General features: G+C 40.8%; 1 protein-coding gene across 3 annotated transcripts in view; it reads right to left on the bottom strand.

Moving 5' to 3' along the window:
* Positions 1–25,752, bottom strand: part of camk1b (calcium/calmodulin-dependent protein kinase Ib) — a 67,615-nt gene that overhangs the window by 35,759 nt on the left and 6,104 nt on the right. For 2 of the 3 annotated variants that reach the window (XM_079582216.1, XM_079582217.1), the window contains exon 2: positions 18,920–19,030. In XM_079582216.1, the coding sequence (XP_079438342.1) occupies positions 18,920–19,002 (83 nt within the window). In that variant the 5' untranslated portion in view covers positions 19,003–19,030. Of the gene's footprint in view, positions 1–18,919; positions 19,031–25,546; positions 25,662–25,752 lie in introns of those variants that run through there. The other variant, XM_079582215.1, reaches the window with a different exon arrangement.

Raw genomic sequence — 25,752 nt, 5'->3', positions numbered from 1 at the left:
ACGCGTAAAAAACCAGGACTCAAAACACTTCTAAATAAAAACCTGGTCTTTGTCTCCATCTGTTTCCACCGTTCTCCGAGCCAGGGACGACATATGCAGCGCCGCGAACACACAATTACACGGGACCGTTTTAGCATCTTTGTTTTTCGCAGTGTTGTTTTGGTGAGAAATATCTTTGAGAATCGTCCAAGAGTTTGTTTGTTTTGTTTTTTTTTCAGAGAGAATCCCACGTGTGAGCGCCGCGTTGTCCATCTGCCCCTCGGTTTAAAGTCGCGGGGAGGTCAGGGAGACATCTGCGCTCAGAGAACAAAGACCAACTTTGGCCGCAATCTGGATTTTAAAACTTCCAAACGCTACATTGTGAACGGGAAAAACACCGAACCAAAGAATGAATATTTAAATATCATCCTCACGTGAAGTATAAAGCACTATGAAGTAAAAAAAAAAAAGGAATGAACAATAAGATCTCTTTATTTCCCACATGGGGTGGCAGTGGTTCAGATGGCAGAACGGGCTGACTAAAAACTAAGGCCGTCAATAGATTAATTTTTTTAATCGCAATTAATCGCATTTAATTTTTTGGTAATTATTATATTCATTTTTAATACTTATCCCATATAAAACACTTACATTTAAAGGAATAGGCCACCGTTTTTACATACTGAGATATGTTCTACCTTAGCTTTGACGAGTTCTTTAGGACCTGTCTGAAGGCACGGGTGAAGATCAGTCACGTAAACACAGCGCAGACGGCGTTAGCATTTAGCCTCTCCCTCTCTCCTCTATAGCTCCAAAACAGGTCAAGATAGAAGCTACCAAGCTCTTCCACGTTTTCCCTATTTAAATATGGTTACGTGAAGTGTTACACTACAAAGTATAATTACACAAAATTAAACAATGTGGATTTTAAAGGGGGAACTTAATTGTAAGGCGTAATAATACCAGGAGTAATTTGGCATCCGCACAGTAAAGTGAAGATTACTGCACGGATTTCAAACTACTCCTGGTATTATTACGCCTTACAATATAGTTCCCCCTTTTATCCACTTAGAAAATACACTGTTCCAATCCATTGTTTAATTTTGTGTAATTATACTTTGTAGTGGTCACTTCACGTAACCATATTTAAATAGGGGAAACGTGGAAGAGCTTGGTAGCTTCTATCTTGACCTGTTTTGGAATATAATTATAATAATTATAATATAATATAATAAAAATATTTTTTGTTGAAATAGGATAACTAAATTAATCGCAATTAATTATTTTTGCGATTAATGCAATTAATCGCAAAAATTGTTGACAGCCCTACTAATAACCGAAAGGTTGGCCGTTCGAAGACCAGTTGTCAGGATCATTGTGAGTGGTTGGTGTTGGTCAGAGTGGAAGCTTGTTTGTATAACGCTTTCCACATGACACAATATCGCCCAACGGCCATTTTTAAAGTATCGATATTGGGCAAAAAGTATCGATACTAATTTGCATTTTCTAAAAGAAGGCAGGGCAGCGATTATCAACACAAAAGGATGATTTATTTCTTTGTTCTGAGCCAAAACAGTCCACAACAGCAGAGGATTGAACTGAGCCAGGCATATCATTCTGGTTTAGGTTCTGTTTGTCATTTAAGTATTAACTTTAAATTTTATTTATGTATTCAATTTCACATTAGTATTGTTTAATTAGCCAGTTAAATTAATATAATTTTAATTGACCAGTTAATTGTATAAAACAACTAGTTTTAGAGATGTATATTGATTGAAATACATGCACCCATATGAAATGACCAGTATCGGTATCGACAAAAATGACCCCAAAAGTATCGGTATCGTATCCATTCCAAATAATGTGGTATCGCCCATCCCTACTTCACAGTTCAATATAAAAGATCATCATTAAAGATTACTATTGGTATTCCTTGGTGCACATTACCTTTGTTTTTTATTTACACATTTTTAGCAACTGTCGGCATCTAAAAGCTGCTGTAACAACTGGAGGTCGATATATCGGGTCGGCAGTTGGGCACTTTACAATATGGGCTATTGGCCGATGTCTTCAGACAGTGAAAGTGATAGAAGTCCTGTTTTTTGCACTGGAAAGAGCTCAGTGAGAGCCTCAGAGGAGCTGAGAAACATTGTGGTGAAAATCGGTCGCAGGTTTGTACATGTCTTTTTTACATATGGAAGCTGACCCATTTTTGTTTTGGAATCTGCTGATTTTTGTCTTTCAGGTGAGCTTCCTTTGAAGTAGAACTACTAAACGTGAATGTCCTATGCCCCTATCCCAGCTCCCGCAAATACACACCGTCATTGTGCCCTGGGCCAAGACCCTACTTGCCTCCAGTGTCTGAATGAAGACCCTGAATGGGTGACTGGTTCCTTACTGTAAAGCTCTTTGGGCCTGATAAAGGTAGAAAAGCGACATTTACAGAGCCTCTCGAAAGTATTCATACACCTTGAACTTTTGCACATTTTGTCATGTTTACAACCCTAAACATCAAGATTTTATTTTGATTTTTTAACTGAACGTTCACACACAAGTAACAGACAACTGTGAAGTGAAAGCAAAATGATACATGATTCTGTTTTTTTTTCAAAAAATAGAAAAGTGAAAAGTGGGGCGTGCATAAGTATTCATGCAGCATGAATGAATACTTTGTGGAACCCCCTTTTACTGCAATAACAGCACAAGTCTTTTGGGGTCTGACTCTACAAGACTTGCACATGTAGAGACTGACATTTTAGCCCATTCCTCTTACAAAACAACTCAAGCTCTGTCAAATTAGAAGGAGAGCGTTTGTGAACAGCAGTTTTCAGATCTTTCCACAGATTTTCAATAGGATTTAGGTCAGGACTTTGACTGGGCCATTCTAACACATTAATATGTTTTTATTGAACCATTCCATTGTAGATTTATCTTTGTGCTTCGGGTCATTGTCCTGCTGAAGGTAATTCTCCGCCACAGCCTCAGTTCTCTTGTGACTCCAGCAGGTTTTCCTCCAAAATGTCCCTGTATTTGGCTCCATCCATCTTCACAACTATTCTTACAATCTCCCCAGTCCCCGCTGAGGAAAAGCAGCCCCACAGCATGATGCCCCCCTCCCCCCCCGTATATTTGACACTGGGGATGGTGCACTCAGGACGATGAGCAGTGTTAGGTTTGCTCCATACATAACATTTTGCATTTGGGCCAAAAAGTTACATTTTTGTTTAGGGTTGTAAACATGACAAAATGTGCAAAAGTTCAAGCTGTATGAATACTTTCGAGAGGCACTGTAAGTGGAATCCATCACACAGCGCCCCCTGCTGTCACAGGCAACACGGACACATTTAACAGTTGAGAAGCATCATACTATATTATGGATGAGACATTTTGAAATATTGGTCAAAAATATCGGCCATATATATCGACCTCGGTCTATCGAAACGGCTTTAGAAAAACCCATGTCCTTCAACCTACTAACAGGTAATTCTCTACACCGCGAGAAAAATAGTTATATCTCATTCTGGGACTAAACGTGAGCAAGTTCCATCAGAAGATTTTTATCATCATTTGGGTTCAGGACAACTAGTGAAAATAATACAGTAGTCAAAACACAAAATAATAACAGCTGCTCGTGTAGAAAAAAGCACAAAAAAATCTACATAGGTGCAATATTCATCAGGACAATCCAAACAGCTCTCCAAAATGAGGTCCTTCTCCGGTCCTGAGTCTGTTAATGGAGATAATTGCAGAATCCCATATAGACGATTGACTTAATGCCGGCTCTAAGTCTGGGAGAGGTCATCTGAGGCCGGTTTACTTTAAGAAGTGTGTGCTGTAGCCCGGGACAGTGGGAGCAGATGGAGAGATGGGGCAGAGGCAGCAGATCCACAGAGCTGCGAGAACCAGGTCAGGACCAGAGGGCGAAACACACACACACACACGTTTTCAGGTTTAGAAACAAGCAAGTCACAGAAGCACTACAGTGTGTTGTATCTCCGAGCCGCAATCCCATAAGTAATCGCCAAATTAAATTCTAGAAATGAGATCAGTGGATGAGTTTTTATGTGACATTCTTGGAGGTAAAAAAGCGAACGCAAAAAACTAACAAGCGCCATGGTAACGCTTCCTTAGAAGGCGGGTTGACGCTCCTGCCACGGATCTGTAATAGAACTCTAGGTAATAGCAGCCGTTGCCATGGGAGAAGAGGACAGCTAAAGAGCATAGAAATACAAAATCCGGGAAAACATTCAGCATTCATTAGCCTCAATGTATTTTTCCTATAGCCGTTAGCATTAGTCAGCAAATATCGCAAATTCTGAAAGATCCAGATGTTTTCAGCTGCCGTCAACCCATCGACCACAAAAGAAGTCAAATCCTAGTTAGAAATCATTCAGGAATGTACGGCCCTTTTGTGATTCTACTTTAGATACAAGTCAGCGTATAAAAGTGTCCTCTGTGCTAAACGCTAACTCAAATTCAGTCCAGTTTCTGCCTTTGTGGGGTTGGATACACATCCAATGGCCACTGAACATCTTACAGACAAAAAAGATCTCGCCGTATCTTGCATCTGTGGGGATACAACACAATGTTGACAAGCCCGGGAGCCGTTTTCTAACAAAATGTACGCATTTGTAGGAACAGGCTCAGATAGCTAAAGGCACGTCTATGATTACTATGCTTAAAGGAACAGGACACCGTTTTTTCATAGTGAGATAATGTTCTTACCTGAGCTTAGAAGAGTTGATGCGTACTTGTCTGGTCTTTGTGCGTGCACTCAGTCATGCACAACGACCAAAGATGTTCTTAGCATTTGGCCTCTCCCAATGTATTCCTATGGCTCCAAACGTGTTGAAGTTAGAAGCGACCAAGCTCTCCCACAGGACGACCAGACGGGCACGTATCAACTCGTCTAAACTCAGGTAAGAACAAATCTCAGTATGGAAAAACGGTGGCCTGTTCCTTTAAGAGAACAAGAACTGTAAAATATTGCAGTCAGGATTTTTGTTATCTTCTTCCAACACAGGACGCTGCATGTCGTTTTCTCTAGCAAAGATCCGACCTTGACTTTACGATAAGGAATTACAAGTCGGAACGGAGCTGGGAAAATCTGACTTCCGCGGACAACTGGAAATGGAGCATTATAAGCCCAATCCGAATGGGATTAGAACAACCGTGAAATCTCAGGTAAAGAGTAGCAATCACGAACGTCCTCGGAGGTCGTTTATCTCCCGATTTTTAGGACATCGGTTCAAAGCATCTTTTTAACCATATATTTAAGTCCAAATTTAGGCTTTAATAATAATAATATCACTCCGTCAAGGCATTACTCCTGTTCAATGGTGTTTCTTAATATGTTTACAAAGTATTAAAGTGAAAGCAAACTACGATTTTACAGAGGTAATCCGGAAGCAAACTAACATAGAGGCTCTTTGGGAAACTTTGGATGAGTTTGGTGCAAAGTTTAGATGGGACAGAGCATCAGAAAATAGATTAAACGAGAAAAACTACAGCAGGTTTATGAGAAGAGGAAAAACCCAGGGACATGGCTTTTGTCACTTCGGCAAAGTACGCACAAACCGAGCCTAGAGTAGAAGTAGCATGAGCCACGTGAATAACAGGATTCCTGAGATCATTCAGTGTTATGATCAGTCGGTTGTTGCCGGTGAAAATATAGTAAAAATGAGCGAGTTGCTGACATTGTTGATCCTGCGCCATGGGCTAGAAAACATTTCAGTTTTACCGAGGTCCCTGGGTAATTCGGGCAAATAGGGCCTTTAGTCACGCTCCCCTTCAATGTAGAAAAGCAAAAACAAAAAAGGAGCGGGACACAGAGTATGACAATTCCCACAAAATCCCATCAGTGAAATCATTCAATAAAGACATAGATACAGTGCCTCTCGAAAGTATTCATACACCTTGAACTTTTGCACATTTTGTCATGTTTACAACCCTAAACATAAAGATTTTATCTAGATTTTTTTACTGAATGTTCACACACAAGTAACCGACATCTGTGAAGTGAAAGCAAAATGATACATGATTCTGTTATTTTTCAAAAAATTGAAAACCGAAAAGTGGGGCTTGCATAAGTATTCATACAGCATGAATGAATACTTTGTGGAACCCCCTTTTGCTGTAATAACAGCACAAGTCTTTTGGGGTATGACTCTACAAGATTTGCACATGTAGAGACTGACATTTTAGCCCATTCTTCTTTACAAAACAACTCAAGCTCTGTCACATTAGAAGGAGAGTTACTCTTTCCATTTCCGAATGATGGATTGAACAGAGCTCCGGGAGATGTTTAAATCTTGGGAAATCTTTGTATAACTTAATGCTGCTTTAAACTTCTCCACAGCTTTGTCCCTGACCTCTCTGATGTGGTTCTTGGCCTTCATGATGTTGTTTAGTGACCAATACACTCCGACCATAGCTCTGAGGGCCTAAAAGAACAGCTGTAGTTATACTGAGAGTAGATTACACGCAGGTGGCCTCTATTTAATGGTTAGGCCAAGGTGTGAACATTCTGGAGTCATGAGGAATGTTTTAAAGGCAATTTAATGCACTCAGAAAATGCTGTATGAATACTTATGCACGCCCCACTTTTCACTTTTCTATTTTTTGAAAAATAACAGAATTATGTATCATTTTGCTTTCACTTCACAGTTGTCTGTTACTTGTGTGTGAACGTTCAGTAAAAAAAATCAAAATAAAATCTTTATGTTTAGGGTTGTAAACATGACAAAATGTGCAAATGCTCAAGGTGTATGAATACTTTCGAGAGGCACTGTAAGTATTTCAAATTCCTTTAAAATACTGAACAAGCAAAAGTAGCATCCCTTGCCAAATGCCATAAGCACTAACTCAATCACTCTGCCGCAGTAACGGTCACATTCCACTCAAAATCCCCACCTTTTTCAAACAAGATCGTGAAAAGGAAATAGCTATTCGTACCCTTCTTGTGACAGGTTTCTTATCTTTAAAGGCAGATTTCCAAGGAATGCTCCACTAAATTAAGAACAGCTTTAGACCCCACATCCTGATCCCTTTAGCTTAAACGCGCTACTGTCTGCCAAACAGAAGTCCAAAGAAGAAACGACGACGCAGATTGGCCTGGACGGGAGGATGAAAGGGCTGACAAAGGCCATGACCCATGAAATGAACATATTTTACACAAATCAATCCACTGTGCATCATTTTTTAACAGCAAACATTTTCCCCTCGCTCTCCACTTAGTGAACGGACTTCGCGCTCTGCTGGAAGTGTCGGTACGAGGGAAGAGCCGATCTGTGGTGAAAAGAAGCAAAAGTGGGCGGGGCGGAGTGGTGAAAAATGGTGGGCAGCTACAAAAAAAAAGTCCATGGTGGTACCTATGGTAACCGTGACAATGTGTATAGTCGGCATCGCGTCATTCAAGGGGGAAGAGGGGGAAGAAAGTATGTTTTGGGAAATCTCTTTTAGCCGTTTTCTTATTCGTCACACACAAATAAAGTCAAGTCGAAAATCTGGTCCATATGGATGTTTTTGTCATGGCAGTCACAGCTAGCGTTAGCATGTAGCATTAGCATTTCTGTCATGGAATCTACGTAACTATGGGCTGTTGAACCACTTTGCTCCTCCCCATGTCTATCGTTATTAGGTAGAAAACTATATGAATAATTCAGCATTTGTTAGTTTTAGAGTAATTATAGAAAGTTTAGATTTTTCTCCTCTTTGTTTTCCCCCCCAACTGGTTCAAACATGACCATACATGGGCTATTCCAAAGATGCCGTCTGATCTATTATTATTATATATGGGCAATATAGATATACAGGCATCTGGAGAGGAGCAAAGTGGTTCAAACAGGAAGCTACACTAGCTTCATGCTGCATATGCTAACGTTAGCGACTCGGTGCTAACAAGTGCCGTTTTTTTGCTTCTAGTGAACAATTTGCTGTGAAAAAGCATACAAATGGACCCGATTTTGGCTCGTTTCCATCTGTATCCATCTCCGTGATACCTGGACCTATCCACATGAATCAAGAACTACTTGAAAGTTCAAGGTCCTCTCTGTCTGACTGTCCCAGTTAAATTATTTTTCTCATGAAAAAGGTGTCCAAAAGTCGTCTCAAAACATTGATATTCGTCATGCTAAAGAACTTCCAGCCAAAAGATGAATATGGCAGGATTGCAAACCTAATCCCACACAATTAATGATCAGGTTGATTAATTTTGCATATTCTGTGTTTGGAGATTTCTTTAAATCTCTCTCACACTTGTATAGATACAGACAGCATCTCTGGAATCGCCCATATATGGTCATTTTTGAAAACAGTTAAGGGGGAAAACAATTTTGAAAAAATATAAACTTTTTCTAATTATTCAAAAACTACTTTAACAAATGATGAATTATGAATGTAGTTTCTACTAAATAAAGATACAAAGACATGGAGAGGAGCAAAGTGGTTCAACAGCCCATAAATACATTAAAAAAACGGAGAATGCTAACTTGATGCTACATGTTAGCATCGGGCTAATGCCAACGGTTAGCTAGGGCAAGCTACAACTGCCGTTTTTTCACTTCTACTGAACAATCTGCTGTGAGAAAATATCCATATGGGCCCAATTTACACTTGACTTTATTTATGTGTGATAAGTTCATATTCCACCAGAAAATGGCTAAAAAGAGTGAAAAATTGTGTTTCTCTAAAGATTCTATTTTCCCCCTCGGCGAAGCCACGCCCCCTTCTATGACGAGATGCCGTCTGTGTCTATTGGCCCCCTGTGTTTGGTTGGAACTTCACACTTACCCCCCCTCACACCAAAGTCCCCTATAGTGTTTCATTTGTTTCAGTGCATTTGACAAATTGGCCGCTTTAGTGCAGCGCAAATGCATCCCGTTATTGAGCCACTTAGCAGCTCAGGACGGGGCATTAAAGCTGGTGTGGAGGGCAGTGCCAGCCCATGGAATTGATCAGCTAAGCTAAATCTAGGACTAAACTAGAGGCAATCAGAAGTTAGCCGAGTCCAATGAACTCTGACACTGTCATCTAGAAATGTGCCTCTAACATCATGGGAAAACAACAACTCCAGAACCACTCTTAAAAAGGACCAATAGAAGTGGAGTGGTGAGACAAGCAGAGTTTCTTGAGGCGCAGGTTAACGCATAAACACTGAGCATGGCCGAAAAATGTTAGAAGCTAAAACCTAGGAAATGTAATATAATGTTAATGCTTGATTTTGTGTATGATTGTTTTTGTATACATGTATTGTCTGCCTATATATGTGTGTTTTTGTAAACGGCACTGGCCGAGCTGTAAAGTGCTTCATAAATAAAGTTGGCATGGTAAGCCACTATAATGTAGTTTTAACTAAGAAAATAACCTGCATGTGGTTAACCTCTCAACTCCCACCTGAACCGAGCACATTTTCTCCAGTTTGGCTTTACCTGAATCTAAAAGCTTCTTGGAAAAAGTGTCAAAATAACAAAAATGAGACGAAAATGAAGATGAAAAAAACAAAGTGACAAAAAAATAAATAAATGAAAAAGTGACAAAAATGTGTGACGAAAATGCAACAAAAAAAGCACAAAAAGAAGAAGAAAAGAGTTTTGTATAGGCGTTACTCTGGCCTATAGGCTGCAAGCTTCAACATTTGGGTAAAGCTGGACTGGAGACAAGGTTTAAGAGGTTAAAAGCCTAAAGTATTACAGATTAAAGACGTACAGACACTGTGTAAACTAGAATGCGTGACATGACGCTCGTAAAACTGTCCGTGGGCCAAACATACTCAATATAAGTGAGGCATAAATTAGGGTAATTTATGAACACAAACACTCCGGGCCACTGTGGCCCTACACCAGCAGCCACATAGCAGACACATGTACGGAGTGATTCTGAAAACAAACTTTACAATTGATTGTAAACACATGGTCTTGCACTGGAGAGGTCACGTGACTGCCCCACATACATGACCTAATCCGTTTCCCCCATTGATTTTGAAGTCTTTCCACAGTGCCCGTCACTCTCTCCATGCCCTGAGCGCTCCGCAGAGCCAGGTCAGGCCCGGGACCACACTAGACCTAAACCACCACCAAATCAAGGTCCAATCAGGAGTAGGGCTGCACCATATGGGAACAATTGGAATGTTTACCATTATCTTTCTGCAGTTGTGTGTGCAGCTCCAGGTCTGTTTTGGATAAAGGAACAAGTAAAAAAAAGTCTCTTACGCATTATGAAGTGAGTGGCAGGTTCAAGAATCCTATGAGCAGAGAGTAAATCACATCTATTTTCATGACAACCACATAATGTTGTTATGCCACGGCAAAAACTAAAATGAAATTGTGTGACCCATTTGTAACTAGTGATTCATGAGACACAGATCAGAGAGGGAATATCTTATTATAGAAAATCTTTTGAGAACGTTTGCTTCTTTTGGGCTAATGGTATTCTATTAGCTTTTTGCGTAAAAGCTTAAAGATAAAAGATAAGAGGCTAAGATTAAAACGTACATTATAATATTGTGTTTCTTTGTTGTGAACATTTAGGCAGTACTGTAGAGGATTTGAGAAATTCTCGTTATTTTCTTCTTCTTAAAGCAGTACAAAGTCATCGTCTGTGAGGGTAAATACTACGCTGACAGAGAAGACAAAAGGGAGAGAGGGATATTGTACGTCCAATTAAACAATGGAGATTTTTTTCTCTCAAACTTGCTTTAAGTGGTGCTCGCCCGCAGTTAGCTTTGCCCGTTAGCTTCTTCTTCGTGATTCCATTAGTGTGTATTGGGGCTTCCGACCCGTAGACAGCGAAGTTGCAATTGTGGTTTTCTGGCCAGAGACATCCCCTCCAGAGGGACTATGCGGAAAGGATTTAACAAGGTAAACAAGTTACTTAGTACTGCTTTAACTAATAACCGCGAATGATGAAAAAATTGTGACTCAAAAATATATATAATCATGATGTCCTCAATGTTGAGTGAAACTGAAAGCTTGTTTTCCCCATTTCATTCTCACTGTTGATCAATTCAAATGATATAATGTGTATTAAGGCAGGGCGATGCGGCGTAAAATCTATATCACGATATTAAAAAAAAAAGAAATATCACGATAAACTTGATGATATAATTGACATTGGACAAATTACTGCAAAACAAGGAATATTGCGGCTTCTCGTGTCATCTAATAGTGCAATAACAATCATTTTGCCCTTTTTTGTTCAGCCACTTCCACTCATGCAGAGCCTCAGCCTCTCTATGCCCCGAGGACACAGGCAGCAAAGCCCCCTGGGAGAGCGAACACTAGACCGTATCGAAACCACGTCTGAACCAGATCTACGGTGCCTGATGGGACAGAGGTTAGCATCTCTTCCTCACAGTAACAGGGCTCCGTGTTTGATTCTCGGACAGGACAGGGTGTTTCTTTTGTTGAGACTTCGACTGCCCTAGTTTCCTCTGAAACCCTGTACAGTAGTGTATTCCCTTTGGGGCCAGGACTTCCTTTTGAGGGAGATTCCAAATCACAACGTGCCTGTGTGTCCCGACTGTAGCTTGTACAAAATGCAGTGGCGCATCTTTTAACTGGCACGCGAACATTTGAGCACATCCACCCCCGTTTTCTCTTCACTTCACTGGCTGCCTGTGCAAATGTCTAAATGGTGTCGCCCCACTGTACCTCCTGCTCTCTCAGGTCGGCTCTCTCAGGTTAGTTTCCCAAAGACGAAGACCGAAAGCTCAGAGGGGCTCACAGGGCTTTTGCGGTGGCTGCACCAAAATGATGGAACCTCTGTGCCTGTTTTGAAATCTCTTCTGAAAACGCTTTGTCATTCTCGTTGTCGTCCCCATTTTGATGCTTTTTTTTTTTCAATTAAGTTTAAAGATTAGATTAGATTTTATTGACAGCTGATGGTTTCAATGCACTTCAATCCAAAGTCAGTCAAAACTACATACGTATGGCAAGGCAACTTTATTTATTCACTCAATGCTGTACTGTAAGACAAAACAAAATGAAGATAAAAGAAATAGGCATACAATGAAGCCATTGTAGTTTTGGCTCTGCGTGCATGGGAAGGTTTTTGGCCAACTTCCTGTTGGCCAGTGCAGGGTAAAAACTACTTCCTGTCCACATTTCAACGTAAAACAAAATCATTTAAAAAACAGAAGAAACTTAAAGTGCATAGATACAGACGGCATCTCGTCATAGAAGGGGGCGTGGCTTCCTATTTTAGTCGACTAAAATATCTGGACATTTTAGTCATAGTTTTAGTCTCCTGAAAAACTTTTAATTTAGTTTTAGTCCAATTTTAGTCGTCAAAAATATGACTTTGACTAGAATTAAGACTAAATATTTTAGTCGACGAAATTAACACTGGAGTAGAGTACCTCTGGGGGACAGCCACGTGAATATGTGCCGCTGGAAACTCAGACCTTTTATCTGTTGCAGCTGAACTGAGATCAGAGGCTCCACAATTCTGATCGGTGAACATCTATCACTCAAATGTCAGAGGCAGAAAAAAAAAAAAAAAAACTCTTGAGGTTAGGTTATCGCAGTAGTCAAAACTGTGATTGTGATTCGATACATTGTGATTCGATAAACCTTGCAGCCCTATGTACATTCCCCGCACAGAGCCTACTGCAGCGCTGCTTTTAAACAGCACATTATTATCCCGCGTTGATGCCAAATCAGTTCTCTTCCCATGTTTCTGCGGCGAGTGTGTGTGTGGGCAGATTAAGAATAGTCCCAGACGCAGATAGCTTATTGACACTGACCCTGAGGAGGATCATGGCTTAAGGCTTAATCTGAGCACGGTTTACTCATCCAACAGTGATGAAAACTACAGTAGAGAGGCAAAGCAGAAGCGAGGTAAGAGAGGAGAGCTAGATGGACTGAAAGTCAGATTATGAAACACAAAAAGCATTCTTTTTACGAATCCATGGATTTACTACTTCAACACATTTGCAGTACGATAAACAAAGGACATCACAATGGGTAACCCGACTACAGCTGGGTACCGTTCCATTCTTTTTCTGATACCGGGACTTTAAATTATTAGATTATTAACTTTTTATCTGAGAACAACCCTTGATGTTTGGCCATGATGGATCTTTTTATGACCCAAGGGTGAAAGTGATTAACCTGGGCCTTTACTTTCCATCACAGTGGCCTCTGCAACGCCCCAGGATCAATTTTTTCGTAGGATTTCTGCTGAGAGGGTCCGTCAGCAGTAAAAACAATTGATCCTGCATCACCAAAGGCCACTGTGATGGAAAATGAAGGTGCCATGTTGACCACTCATACGGCCGCTGCGTCACTGGAAGGTCAAATATGAATAAATAAAAGCGTGTTTCTTCCCTAATAAGGTTGCATAATGTAACGTTAACGATACTTGGTTTAAGATGCCGGTACTATTTCCGACACCTATGCAACAATATTTGTCATACAGAGCGAGAAAACAGAACAATAATGTTAATATATTCCATTTCTATTAAATTTGTATCATTTATTTGAACTGAAACAACCAAGTCGCTTTCCTTTAATGCTGTTCTTGGACCCAACAGGCATCTCAAAACCTGGGCTCAAAAGATATTTGTTTTTTAGTACCTGCTTTCCATGCTTCTATTCTTTTACGATACCAGTAATATCTAAACTTTTGAACTATTAACCCCTTAACTCTCACCTGAACCGAGCACATTTTCTCCAGCTTTACCCCAATCCAAAAGCTTCTGGAAAAAAGGTGTGAAAATAGCAACAAAACTGAGACGAAAACGAGGATGACAATGTGAAAAAAGTGACAAAAAATGGACAAAAAAGTGACAAAAATTTGACAAAAAAGTGAGAAAAATTTGACGAAAAATTGAGAAAAAATGGACGAAAAAGTGACAAAAAAGTGATAAGAATTGGACAAAAAAAAAAAAAAATCGAAAAAGTGATGATGATGTGAGGAAAAAGATCAATTTAGTTTTGTAGGTCTTAGCTTTCAAATGAGGTGTTACGCTGGCCTACAGGATTTGGGTAAAGCTGAACTGGAGAAAATGCTCTCGGTTCAGGCGGGAGTTAAGAGGTTAAACAAATATAGTATCAAAAAAGATTTGATTAGGAAAGGGAAAGGGAAAGGGGAAGGGGAAGGGGAGGAAAGGAAAGGAAAGGAAAGGAAAGGAAAGGAAAGGAAAGGAAAGGAAAGGAAAGGAAAGGAAAGGAAAGGAAAGGAGTAGTATTTTTTGTTGAGAAATCACTACTTTCTACTCCACTACATTTCTATAAAAGCTCCAAAGTAAAAAGTCAATTTGGCCACGTGTTCTGTTTTTAAAAGCTTGAAATGCACCCCCCAGAACAATAGGTGGCGCTGTGCAGGTGTACGGCCAATGCCACTGCCTGACAAGGGAGGTTTGTCCCCATCGTGTTGCCGTAGGGGAAGTGCATTCGGGTGTAATTTTTGTGTTTTGTTGAAATATTTTTCAAACCGATTTGTGCTTCAGTGCTTTCACTAAAGTAAAACATTGCGTCACTGTTATTTTTATCTGGGTAATAGTAATGAAAGCAATGAAATGAAGTACTTTGACCACCACTGCCAAGGACACAATAACAACACGCTAAATCAGATCCAGGATTTGAACCGCCGATCAGTACAAAACTATCATTTTACATCGGCTCGGGCCTAAATAGTATCGACTTACTGTTTAATGTCCAAAAGGGGAGTTCAAAATGGCTATGAGTATTGCTAAGGCGGTGCAGCCCAGACAGCGGTTTGGAGTAAATATGTCATAAAGACGTATTACCCTTGTACTTCAGACTCAAAAAAAGGTCCGTCAGAAGCGCGATGAATCAAATCTGCCTCAGCTCTCAGTGTGAGAGCAGGTTGTCTCTCGCTGCACATGCCGCTGTCTCTGCGGAGATTATAAATAGCAAATCAAAAAGTTTGTTTCCATAGAGACTGTGGGAGTCCATTAGGGGGAGAGTCTCCAAGACAACCGGAGCTGGAACCGGAGCTGGAACCAGGACTTACCAAGGACTAAACCAGGATTACATTTACGCCAGTGTTGTTTTAGTCTTTTGGATGGAAATGCAGTTTTCACAGTTTGTCACATTTGACTTATTTCTACATGTGATAGTTTAAGTCCCGCTTTACGTCGAGGAAATCAATTCTGGATCAATATTGACAATATGATCAAGGTTTGACACGCTGCATCAATAAAAATAGAATACATTGTAGGGGGAGACGACGGTAAATGTTGAAAGAATACCAACAATCTCAAGGGTCACCTGTCAGCTCACCAGACAAGACAGTTTTTCAAAAGTAAGTTAAAGCTGCTCTCAACTATGTCTTTTTTCCTTTTTTTTGGTCAGTAGGTCCCCCTTCCCCTCACCTGGCCTTCCCCCCCTCACCCACGCCCCTCACTCCCCTCCACACGCTGCCCTGATTGCATTCAATGAGGTACAGAAATCTCATTCATCTTGTGTGAAACGCACTTTTTATCAGCATAAAAAGGATATGCAGTAAAGTAAACAGTGAACAAATCTGTGTTTTTAAGACCATTAATGTTTCATTTAGAACTAGGTTTACAGTGCAGAGCTTTTTTTCCCACAACCCTCAGCGCTAGAGCTGCTCGATTATTGAAAAGATAATAATCACGATTATTTTGATTATTGATTATTCAAACGATAAAAAAATTAAAAGTCTTTATTTTTTATTAATCTAAGAACTATGCTGAATATTTTCTGTTTTCTGAGCAGTCATAAAAGTACAACAAATTTCAAGAATGCCTCGATTAAGGAGAGGTCTCTGTTTCACACCTGCCCCCTGCTGGCCAGCCCGCACACCTGCGCAAGCAAACTGAGCAGCGCGGCCTGATGACATCATCACACAGCGCAGTTTGTTTTTGAGCCACGGCGCAAGAAATGCAAAGGGAAAATAATCCCAGCGGCATGAAATAATGTAAGAAAAAAAAAAAATTTGAAAAAAAAATGTGATAATCGAAATCGTCATAGAATTTTGATTAATTGCACAGCCCTACTCAGTGCTGCTTTGTAGTTTAAAGGAACAGGTCACAGTTTTGAGATGAGATATGTTCTTACCTGAGCTTAGACGAGTTGATATGTACCTCTCTGGTCTTTGTGCCCGTACAAGAGCGTGGTATCTTCCAACTTCACCCCCATTTGGAGCTATAGGAATACCTTGGGAGAGGCCAAATGCTAACAACATCTTTGGTCGTTGTGCGTGACTGAGGGCACGCACAAAGACCAGACAGGTACGCGTCAACTCGTCTAAGCTCAGGTAAGAACATATCTCAGTATGGAAAAACGGTGGCCTGTTCCTTTAAACAAACGGACTTTTTATGAGGATTTCAGGTCAGATGCTTAAACTTGTGACATAATGCTAAACTCTGAAGTGTTAGCCGCTAACTGTTGCGCTTCATCCGCTTCAAACATTTGCGATCCCCACACGTGTTCAGTGTTTAGTGAGGGGTGTGTTGGGGGGGGGGGGGGGGGGGGGGGGGGTCCTGTGAGGTGAGGGAGGTGCGGCGTTTGTCCTCTACTGCGGCACAAAGTTATTCGAATTAAACACAAATCGCAAGTAACTCGTTTTTCAGCAAATTGTGTCAAAACAAGAGTTAAACAAAGCTACATCAGAACCAAAACAAGTCGATCTCAGTCAGATGACTTTAGTGATGTTGCGATATATTGCGGCTTCTCACGATACGGATATTATATGTCCTAATATCTCGATACGATATTTTTTTTGCGACATATTGTGCAGCCCTAGTATGAATGCAACCATTCTGGTCCGGCAAAATGGAGTAGGAGCTCCTGCTAAAGCCCGTAAGCTATTGTGTTTGAATCGTTTTCATCAGTAGTTTCATCAATTCACCTTGCTATGCACTCCCATCTCTCACCTACGGGACAAAGTTAACACATAGTTTCAAAAGCGGTGGTTCTTGCAGTGCAATGCGGGAATGCAACAATGCCAGCATGTGTTTTCGCTTATACTGGCTTTTGTTTTCTCAACAATTGTGATACATTTCAAAGTGTAAAGTTTCCCACATATCTCCTGGTGCAAACGGGCTGCTAACTTCAGGCTAATATTAGAATGTTCACGCAAAATAGGCAGGAAATGTCACGCAATGTGAGCGTCTGACAGACAACTTCCTCACATTTGGTCCAGTTTAGTCTCGTCAACAAAAACCCGCAAACCTCTCGTCATGTTTCAGTCACCAACGTTGCCAGGTTAAGCTCGTCACTGCTGCATTATCAGCACGGAGAAAAACAGCCGTCAAAAAAGGGCCGTCAACAAAACAATGTCGTCTAGGGCTGTGCAATTAATCGAAATCCAGCTACAATTTTGATTATTACACTAAACGATTACAAAATTAGCGTCATCGAAAAAAATCAAAGCAGACTTGCATTATTTCAGGCCGCTGGGATTATTTTCCCTTCGCATTTCACGTGCCATGGTTCATGCTTTTGCCTGACATAAAAACAAACAGCTCTGTGTGATGATGTCATCAGGCCGCGCTGCTCAGTTTACTTGCGCAGGTGTGAGGGCTGGCCAGCAGGGGGCAGGTGTGAAACAGGGACCTCTCATTAATCGAGGCAAACTTGAAATCATTTGTACTTTTATGACTGTTCAGAAAACAGAAAATATTCAGCAGTTTTTTTTAAATTAATAAATATATAAATAGAATTAGGGATGCACCGATACCACTTTTCCTAAAACCGATACGAGTACGAGTACTTTGATTTAAGTACTCGCCGATACCGAATACCGATACGAGAACAAGGCATTTATAGCAGCTATATTAGAAATGTGCTGATGCCATTTATTTTTTTATTTTTTTTCATTCAATATAATTTTTAATTTTTATTGCACTGTCCATCATAGACAGAAAAGCCCAATGCCTGTGCTTTATTCATTTATGTATTTTTATTTAACAATAGTATTGAGATGTTACTTAAATGGTCTCTTTTCGTCTTTACTTCAGCTCCGTGTGGATTTTCTTGTGTGTTTGTAGCAACTTAGCGAGTAGCTACAGTGTTTTCATTGTTCTGCTGCAGCTCATTTTCGCTCAATATAAACATGCTGTATGTCTTTTATTTGGGATTTTCTGAGGACTTTTTAGTCGCTGGGTTAGTTTTTCAGATGAATAAACCCCTGGGCATAAAACGGTGTCAGAATGGCCAAAACTGCTAGCCGCGAGTTAGCAACGTTAGCCTGTATGTTGTAAACACTGCAGACTCCACGCTGCAGCACTAGCAACATTTAGCTCTGGTTAAATCCAGCACAGACTCTGATTTAGAGAGTGTAGGCTGTAATAAAGTCAGCTCTATGTGGATTATTGTATTTACACTAAACAATTCTCCAGTTTGTTGCTATTTTCTCGCCTCAGCTGAGAGCTGCGCCTCGTAGGAGCCCTCACCGCACGTCAAATGGTGTTGGTTTCTGGTATCGGGACCTCATGAATGAGTACGAGTATGAGTACAAGCATGTGGTATAGGCCCGATACTGGTATCGGTATCGGTGCATCCCTAAATAGAATAAAGACTTTTTTTTAAAAGGCAACAAATAATCGTTTGAATAATCGTGATTTCAATTATGACAAAAATAATCGGGATTATGATTTTTTCAATAATAATCGAGCAGCCCTAATGTCTTCATCGACATGTACTCAACACTTATAACAAAAGATCACACCATCAGGACTCTAACCCTCAACCTTCTTCCTGAGAGGCAGGAGATTATACACACTCCACCTACTAAAATAAACTGTCTTTAGTGAATGGATATTGGGTTTCACGGAGTAAACAAACCAAGTCCATCCACAAAACCATGAACCAACACAGATGAGAGCGACTCCTTTGACAAACATTTGGGCGCCAGAAAATCTCCTTCGGTTTGGAAAAATTGTCACATCGCAAGAGCTCGCAGTGGAGAAATCAAAAAGTATTACTAGTATGAAGCGTCCGTTACTTACGTTCCCAGCACCTCCTTAAAGTCGTACTTCTCCTTCACGTCCGTGGTCTTTTTCTTCCACGAATGTTGCTCTCCCAGCGGCATCTTCTTTATGTTCCGATCACAGATGATACTGCACAGAGACGAAAAGGTAAAAAAATTGTTAAATCCAAAAAGGAAACAATAAAAGGAACCTCAGGGAAAATCTTGTCGAGCTCTCGTTAGATCGGGGAGGATTGTGAATATTGTGGATTATCTGTGTAGGGATATGTACAATATTTACAGTGCTCTCCCAATTGTTCATTATTTGAACAATTTGTTTTATGACACCGCATAAAACACGACCAGACATTGACGTGCATGTTCAGTCAGACCCCAGGTGGCTTATTTAAGAAGAGCTGCTACCCCCTGCTGTCCTCACCCAGGGGAGATACTTCCGGGGGCCCTAGTTCTGAGCGAAACTCCGTCGGCTGTTGGCCCCGAAAAGGCGAGTGACGGATTACATGCGCGTGTTCCTCCACCTGTTTGGACTAGATTTCGGAAATATGGTGAAAATATCAGCCTGCAGACAATTCATTTCGCCTTTAGCTTTGAGTATTTGCCTTCCTGACTCTCATTCTTCACGAGCACATGGATGGATATGCCCAGGCTTCTCCCTCCCCAGAATTAAGAAGTTTTTTTAAGACTTTTTGTTTAATTTTTCTGGTGAATTATGATGATTTTGTGCATCTGAATGTTTTTGAGAGGATTTTGAGATGTAAGAGAGCCCTATTTTTTGCAAGAACTGTGATTTAATATGCATGTTGTTGCTTTAATCAAAGTTTTGCCACCAGCTTGACTGCGCTAATGGGGGATTCTATCATAATTTAAAATAAAAACATAGATTTAGTCAGTAAAAACAAATTTAAAGCAACAAAGCCCTTCATGTAAAGTTATGGGGATCTGCTCCAGATCACAACAATAACAAACGTGTGACAGGAAACGGAGGAGAGTAAACACATCCCAGATATCCCGGACTAGCGGCTAATGCTAATCACACCAGACTGTGTTTGATATGGCTCTTAATGCGGACCTTTGTCTTCTTGCACCAAGGGTTGGAGAGAAATGTTTTGACATTAAAGCAGTACTAAGTAACTCTTCCCCCTAGAGGCCATAAGCGCAACTGCAGGTGTCGTAGAAAGTTACGATTTTTTAACTTATTAATTGTCTTGGAGAGTAAATACTACGCTGAGAGGAAAGGCGAAGGGAGAGAGGGTTACTGTGCATCCAATTATACAATGGAAATTTTTTTTTTCACTCAAACTTGGCTGTAAATACTGTTTAAAGTGATGTTAGCCCGCAGTTAGCTTTGCCCGTTAGCATGTTAGCTTCTTCTTCGTGATTCCATTAGTGTGTATTGCTTTCTCCGGACCGGTGGCAGTCAAGTTGCAAACGTGGTTTTCTGTCCAGAGACACCAGGGGGAGATGAAAGACCCTCCGATCATCCCATTAACACTTGTATTACCCCCACAGGGACTACGGAAAGGATTTATTAAGGTAAACACGTTACTTAGTACTGCTTTAAGTCTAATTGAATTGAAATTTGAATTGAATCCTTTTGTTCATAAGCAAAAACCTGAGCAGTGTGCCTTGTTTGTAAAGGGCTATAGTTTCAGCTTCTTTACATTTATGACTTTTTGTAAACAGCCTATGTTTGTAAATGGTTAGGCTGTACTTAAAAGGAAGTGTCAGCAAGAAAAAAAAATTAACATGCTTCCTGTATTCAAAAAAGGAATGTCAGATCATTGCATTGACCACAGTTAAACAAAGGTTTCTAAATAGGAAGCGTGTTTTACGAGAAGCCGAGCCAACCACACACCACAGGGTGGATCACAGGCTGCACGCGACGGTGACAGAAAGCCTCAACTATTGTATTTAACTATTCAATGCTGGAATTTATTGTTACATCCTTCTTTAAAACGCAAATATATATATCTACACATTTTAGACAAATCAATAATGCCAGGTTTTTAGTTATTTATCGTTATACACTGTTTACAGTGTTTTTACAGCCTGATTGGCTTTACTGGATTTGATTGTCATTTATGAGCGAAATTTACACTTAAAGGAATAGGCCACCGTTTTTACATACTGAGATATGTTCTTACCTAAGCTTTGACGAGTTCTTTAGGACCTGTCTGATCTTGACCTGTGCCTTCAATCACGTAAACACAGCGCAGACGGCGTTAGCATTTAGCCTCTCCCCCTCTCCTCTATAGCTCCAAAACAGGTCAAGATAGAAGCTACCACTATATTGTAAGGCTCCTGGTATTATTACTCCTGGTATTATTACGCCCTACAATATAGTCCCCCCTTTTATCCGCTTAGAAAATCCACATTGTTTAATTTTGTGTAATAATACTTTTTAGTGTAACACTTCACGTAACCATCTTTAAATAGGGAAAACGTGGAAGAGCTTGGTAGCTTCTATCTTGACCAGTTTTGGAGCTATAGAGGAGAGAGAGGGAGAGGCTAAATGCTAACGCTAATGCTGTGACTGAAGGCACGGGTGAAGACCAGACAGGTCCTAAAGAACTCGTCAAAGCTAAGGTAAGAACATATCTCAGTATGTAAAAACGGTGGCCTATTCCTTTAACAATGTTTGCTCCACTTTGGAATAACATAAATGATCTAAATAAAGTGGACTTGATAACCGAGAAGACTATTGACAAAGTCTCCTAAGATTGAAACAATGTCGCTGCTTGTTGTCCGATAGTCTGTCGAGATTTACAAAAGTTGTTTTTCACCTTCATTGTGTAAGTTATTTAATTTTATAGTTCTCTTACGTTTATTGTTCCAAGGGTAAGAGGTCGTTCTGTAGTTAATCAGTAAACCACATTATATGACTCTGTTTATGCCGCTGCTTCTCATTCCATTAGATCCGGTTTGGAAGCGTTCACGTTCTGAAATGTAGATGGACTTTGCTTGTTTTTTTAAATACTTTTTAGGTACACAAAAATGCCTTAGAGGAGTGCTCCTTCCTGGGCTAGGGATGTAATTCGCAAATGGCAAAGCCTGGGGATGCACAGTTTCTTATTATCTCATCATTTTTAGAAACAACTTTCACCAAATTAATCTGAATGAATGTTGACTTGCAGAGTTGAGTCAATTTTACACCGCACAAAACACCTCAGCTAGTTAGCCTATGCTAATGCTAATCCAGGCTGGGACAGAAATGTGACAAGTGATGTTTGTGTTTTAGATTTTAGAATGCTGAAATAACATGTTGATGATTTACGGCAGACTAGTTCTATTATAGACATGTGATTAGCAGTGGCAGCTGGAGGTCGCCATATTGATGCCAAGTCATGTGCAGCAGAGCCAGTTCACCTATAGATACAGACGGCATCTCGTCATAGAAGGGGGCGTGGCTTCGCCGAGGGGGAAAATAGAATCTTTAGAGACACATAATTTTTCACTCTTTTTAGCCCTTTTCTGGTGGAATATCAACTTATTTATCACACACAAATAAAGTCCAGTGTAAATTGGGTCCATATGGATATTTTCTCACAGCAGATTGTTCAGTATAAGTGAAAAAAAGGCAGTTGCAGCAAGCGCTAGCTAACCGCTTGCATTAGCCCAATGCTAACATGTAGCATCAAGTTAGCATTCTCCATTATTCATGTATTTATGGGCTGTTGAACCACTTTGCTCCTCCCCATGTCTTTGTATCTTTATTTAGTTGAAACCATGTTCACATTTCAGCATTTGTTACAGTAGTTTTTGAATAATTAGAGAAAATTTAAATTTTTTCAAAATTGTTTCCCCCCTTAACTGTTTTCAAAAATGACCATATATGGGCGATTCCAGAGATGCCGTCTGTATCTATATGACCAGGGAGTGACATTTTGACAACTGATTTAACTGCCTGTGTAGCCAAAGCTGTACTTGCTGAAGATAAATTCTGGTCTCCATTTTGGAAGCGTTTTTGTTTTTCCATCTCATTTTTCTCATGTTTTTGTTGCCTTTTTCATTACTCTTTAATTGTGTGTTTTTATCGTTTTTTTTGTTGCGTTATTATTGCTTTTCCGGCAGGTTTTTTTTATTGCTCTTCTGACACCAAAGCCAAACTGGAGAAAATGTGCTCGGTTCAGGTAGGGTTCAGGAGGTTAATTTATGTTGGGCAAAATTTTGTCCAATAGCCAATATTCTAATGCCTATATCGGCCAATGATATCGGCTGCTTTATGTATTAGTCGGGCCCTTGATTGTAGAGGACACACGGACATTTCGTTCTTTTCTTATTATTTCACCTTTAGAACTGCAGCCTTTGTCAATTACAATAATAAAAATTGCGATCTTGACATCTTGCAGCCTTGAAAATGACTAGTCTTTCCCTGCCGGCACTAAAGTTTACGGGTTGATAACCAAGCTACTCATGTTATCTTATCTGGATACAGTGTACATAGACAAAGCCGCTGTTTAAAGAAATGGACACTGCATGGCCCTTGTTAACGCTAAAGTTCAAATATTTGAGTATGGGATTGTATGTTTGACAGAAAAAGACTCCCTTTTGTTGCAGTCTTCTCCACAGAGCAGCGCTACTGGAGAGACAGAAATAGTCTTTGGTATCAGCTCAGCTCCCGTTTCTGCTACGGCCTGGACACTCCTGTGATAAAGGAGCTACAATACAGGCTACCACATTTAACAACAAGGACCCACGTGTAGTACCGCATTTTAAGTGGTAAAACGAGATGACGTAGGTTTGTAGGCGCTCGGCAAAAATGGGGGTTAAGAGGTTAAAGGAACAGGCCAAAGTTTTTCCCATACGAGTTGATATGCACCTGTCTGTTTTTTGTGCGTGCCCATAGAAGAGCGTGTTTGCTTCTAACTTCACCACGTTTGGAGCTATAGGATATATACTCCATACTCCATTTTCCATCCATCCATTTTCTTCCGATTGATCCGGAGCCGGGCCGCCGGGGCAGCAGTCTCAGCAGAGATGCCCAGACTTCCTGATCCACGCACACCTCCTCCAGCTGTTCTGGGGGGACCCCGAGGCGACACCAGGCCAGCTCGGAGACATAGTCCCACCACCGTGTCCTGGGTCTTCCACGAGGCCTTGTCCCACTAGGACATGCCTTGAACACTTCCCGCGGGAGGCGACCAGGAGGCATCAGGAACAGATGCCCGAGCCACCTCAGCTGATCCTTTCGACGTGAAGGAGCAGCGACTCTACTCCGAGCTCCTCCCGGGTAACTGAGCTCCTCACCCGATCTCGGAGGGTGCGCCCAGCCACCCTGCGAAGGAAACTCATTTCGGCCGCTTGTATTCGCGATCTTGTCCTTTCGGTCATTACCCAAATCTCATGACCATAGGTGAGAGTGGGAACGTAGATCGATCGGTAAATCGAGAGCTTTGCCCCGACTCAGCTCCCAATATACTCGGAGAGGCCAAATGCAAACAACATCTTTGGTCTTTGTGTAACTGAGGGCACACACAAAGACCAGACAGGTACACATCAACTTATCTGAGCTCATGTAAGGACATATCTCAGTATGGAAAAACGGTGGCCTGTTCCTTTAACGGTACTTGGGTTAAGTTACCAATATGATTGTCGCCTCGAACCATAAAACATAATATAAAGTCATTTTAAAACACATTTATTATCTTTTAGTAACTTTATTTAGTGCTGCCCCCTGGACCCGACAGGCATCAAAACTTGGAATCTAAAGAAAAGGATTTTCTTTCAATACCTGTTCCTGTTTTCGAAACCGGTATTGAAAAAAAAAGAAATCTGAAACCATCTTCCGGCCCCAGTCATCATAGGGGGCTGGTGTGTCTAGACATCAAGTAAGGCAACACCAAAATAAGGGAAGGTATGTGCCACATTTTACAGCTGATTTGTTGTTTATCTGGATCAAGCTCATTAAGCTCCACCAAAAGTCAGTCTTCTCCATCACATAGAATGAAGCAGACACACCAGTCCAGTTTTCACTTTGTATTTGTCTGGTGTTTGCGTCAGAAAAGTGCAGGTTTACAATCGGTGATGTTCAAGTGTGAGCCACAGCTGCGTCTAAAGCGGTTTCTAACTTGTGCGATACTTTGCATGTCACTTTAACGGCGGGAGGTGAAAGGGAGTGTGTCTAAACTGGGCATGAAGCTGCGGCATGCAAACCGGTGGGTTTGGAGGAAGTAACAGGAGGAAGTCGTCTCGGCTTTGACACCTTTACAACTGGACGCTAACGCAACGGTATTTTAACAGAGCTTAGTACTTTATAGTCTCTGTAGGAAAAGAGCAAATGTTTGTACAGTTACGGCCCCGTCATAGAAATTCAACCCATGCTTTTCCGATGATTTCAGCAAGAAGAAGAGAGAGTATGCAGAATCCCACTGAGCCGTTTGACGGGTGAAGTTGTAATCCCATGAAATAGACAATACATCATGACTTACTTTTGAGCTTTCTTCATTCTTTTGGACAGAAATAAAGTTACAAAACGGAGAAAAGGATTGACATGGGAGCGGTAAAGAGGGGAAGGTCTTGAACACATGCAATTACGAGTCAAGAAAACGGCTTTGTATCCAAGTGGAAAAACCAAACGGACTGGAAGAGGAAAGAGTTACATGCGGCTGGTTTGAAGGTTTTTAAGATCAGAAACAGCTATACTCACTGGTTTCCCATCCCTGGGTCGAGCAGAAAGAGGAGAGACAGAATTTCTTTACCGACAAGAAAATAATAAAAAATTGTATTAACACAATCCTGATGTGATCTTTCAAGTGCCTGAGTTGAAGAGGAAAAAGATAATGCCCGTCTGAGAACCCGACATGAAGTAATGGCATTTCACATGAACGCCTTTGCAACATAAACCTTAGCTTC

Source organism: Gobius niger (assembly GCF_951799975.1).
Source record: "Gobius niger genome assembly, chromosome: 24".
Taxonomy (NCBI): domain Eukaryota; kingdom Metazoa; phylum Chordata; class Actinopteri; order Gobiiformes; family Gobiidae; genus Gobius; species Gobius niger.
This window is presented reverse-complemented; position numbering and strand designations above follow the sequence as displayed.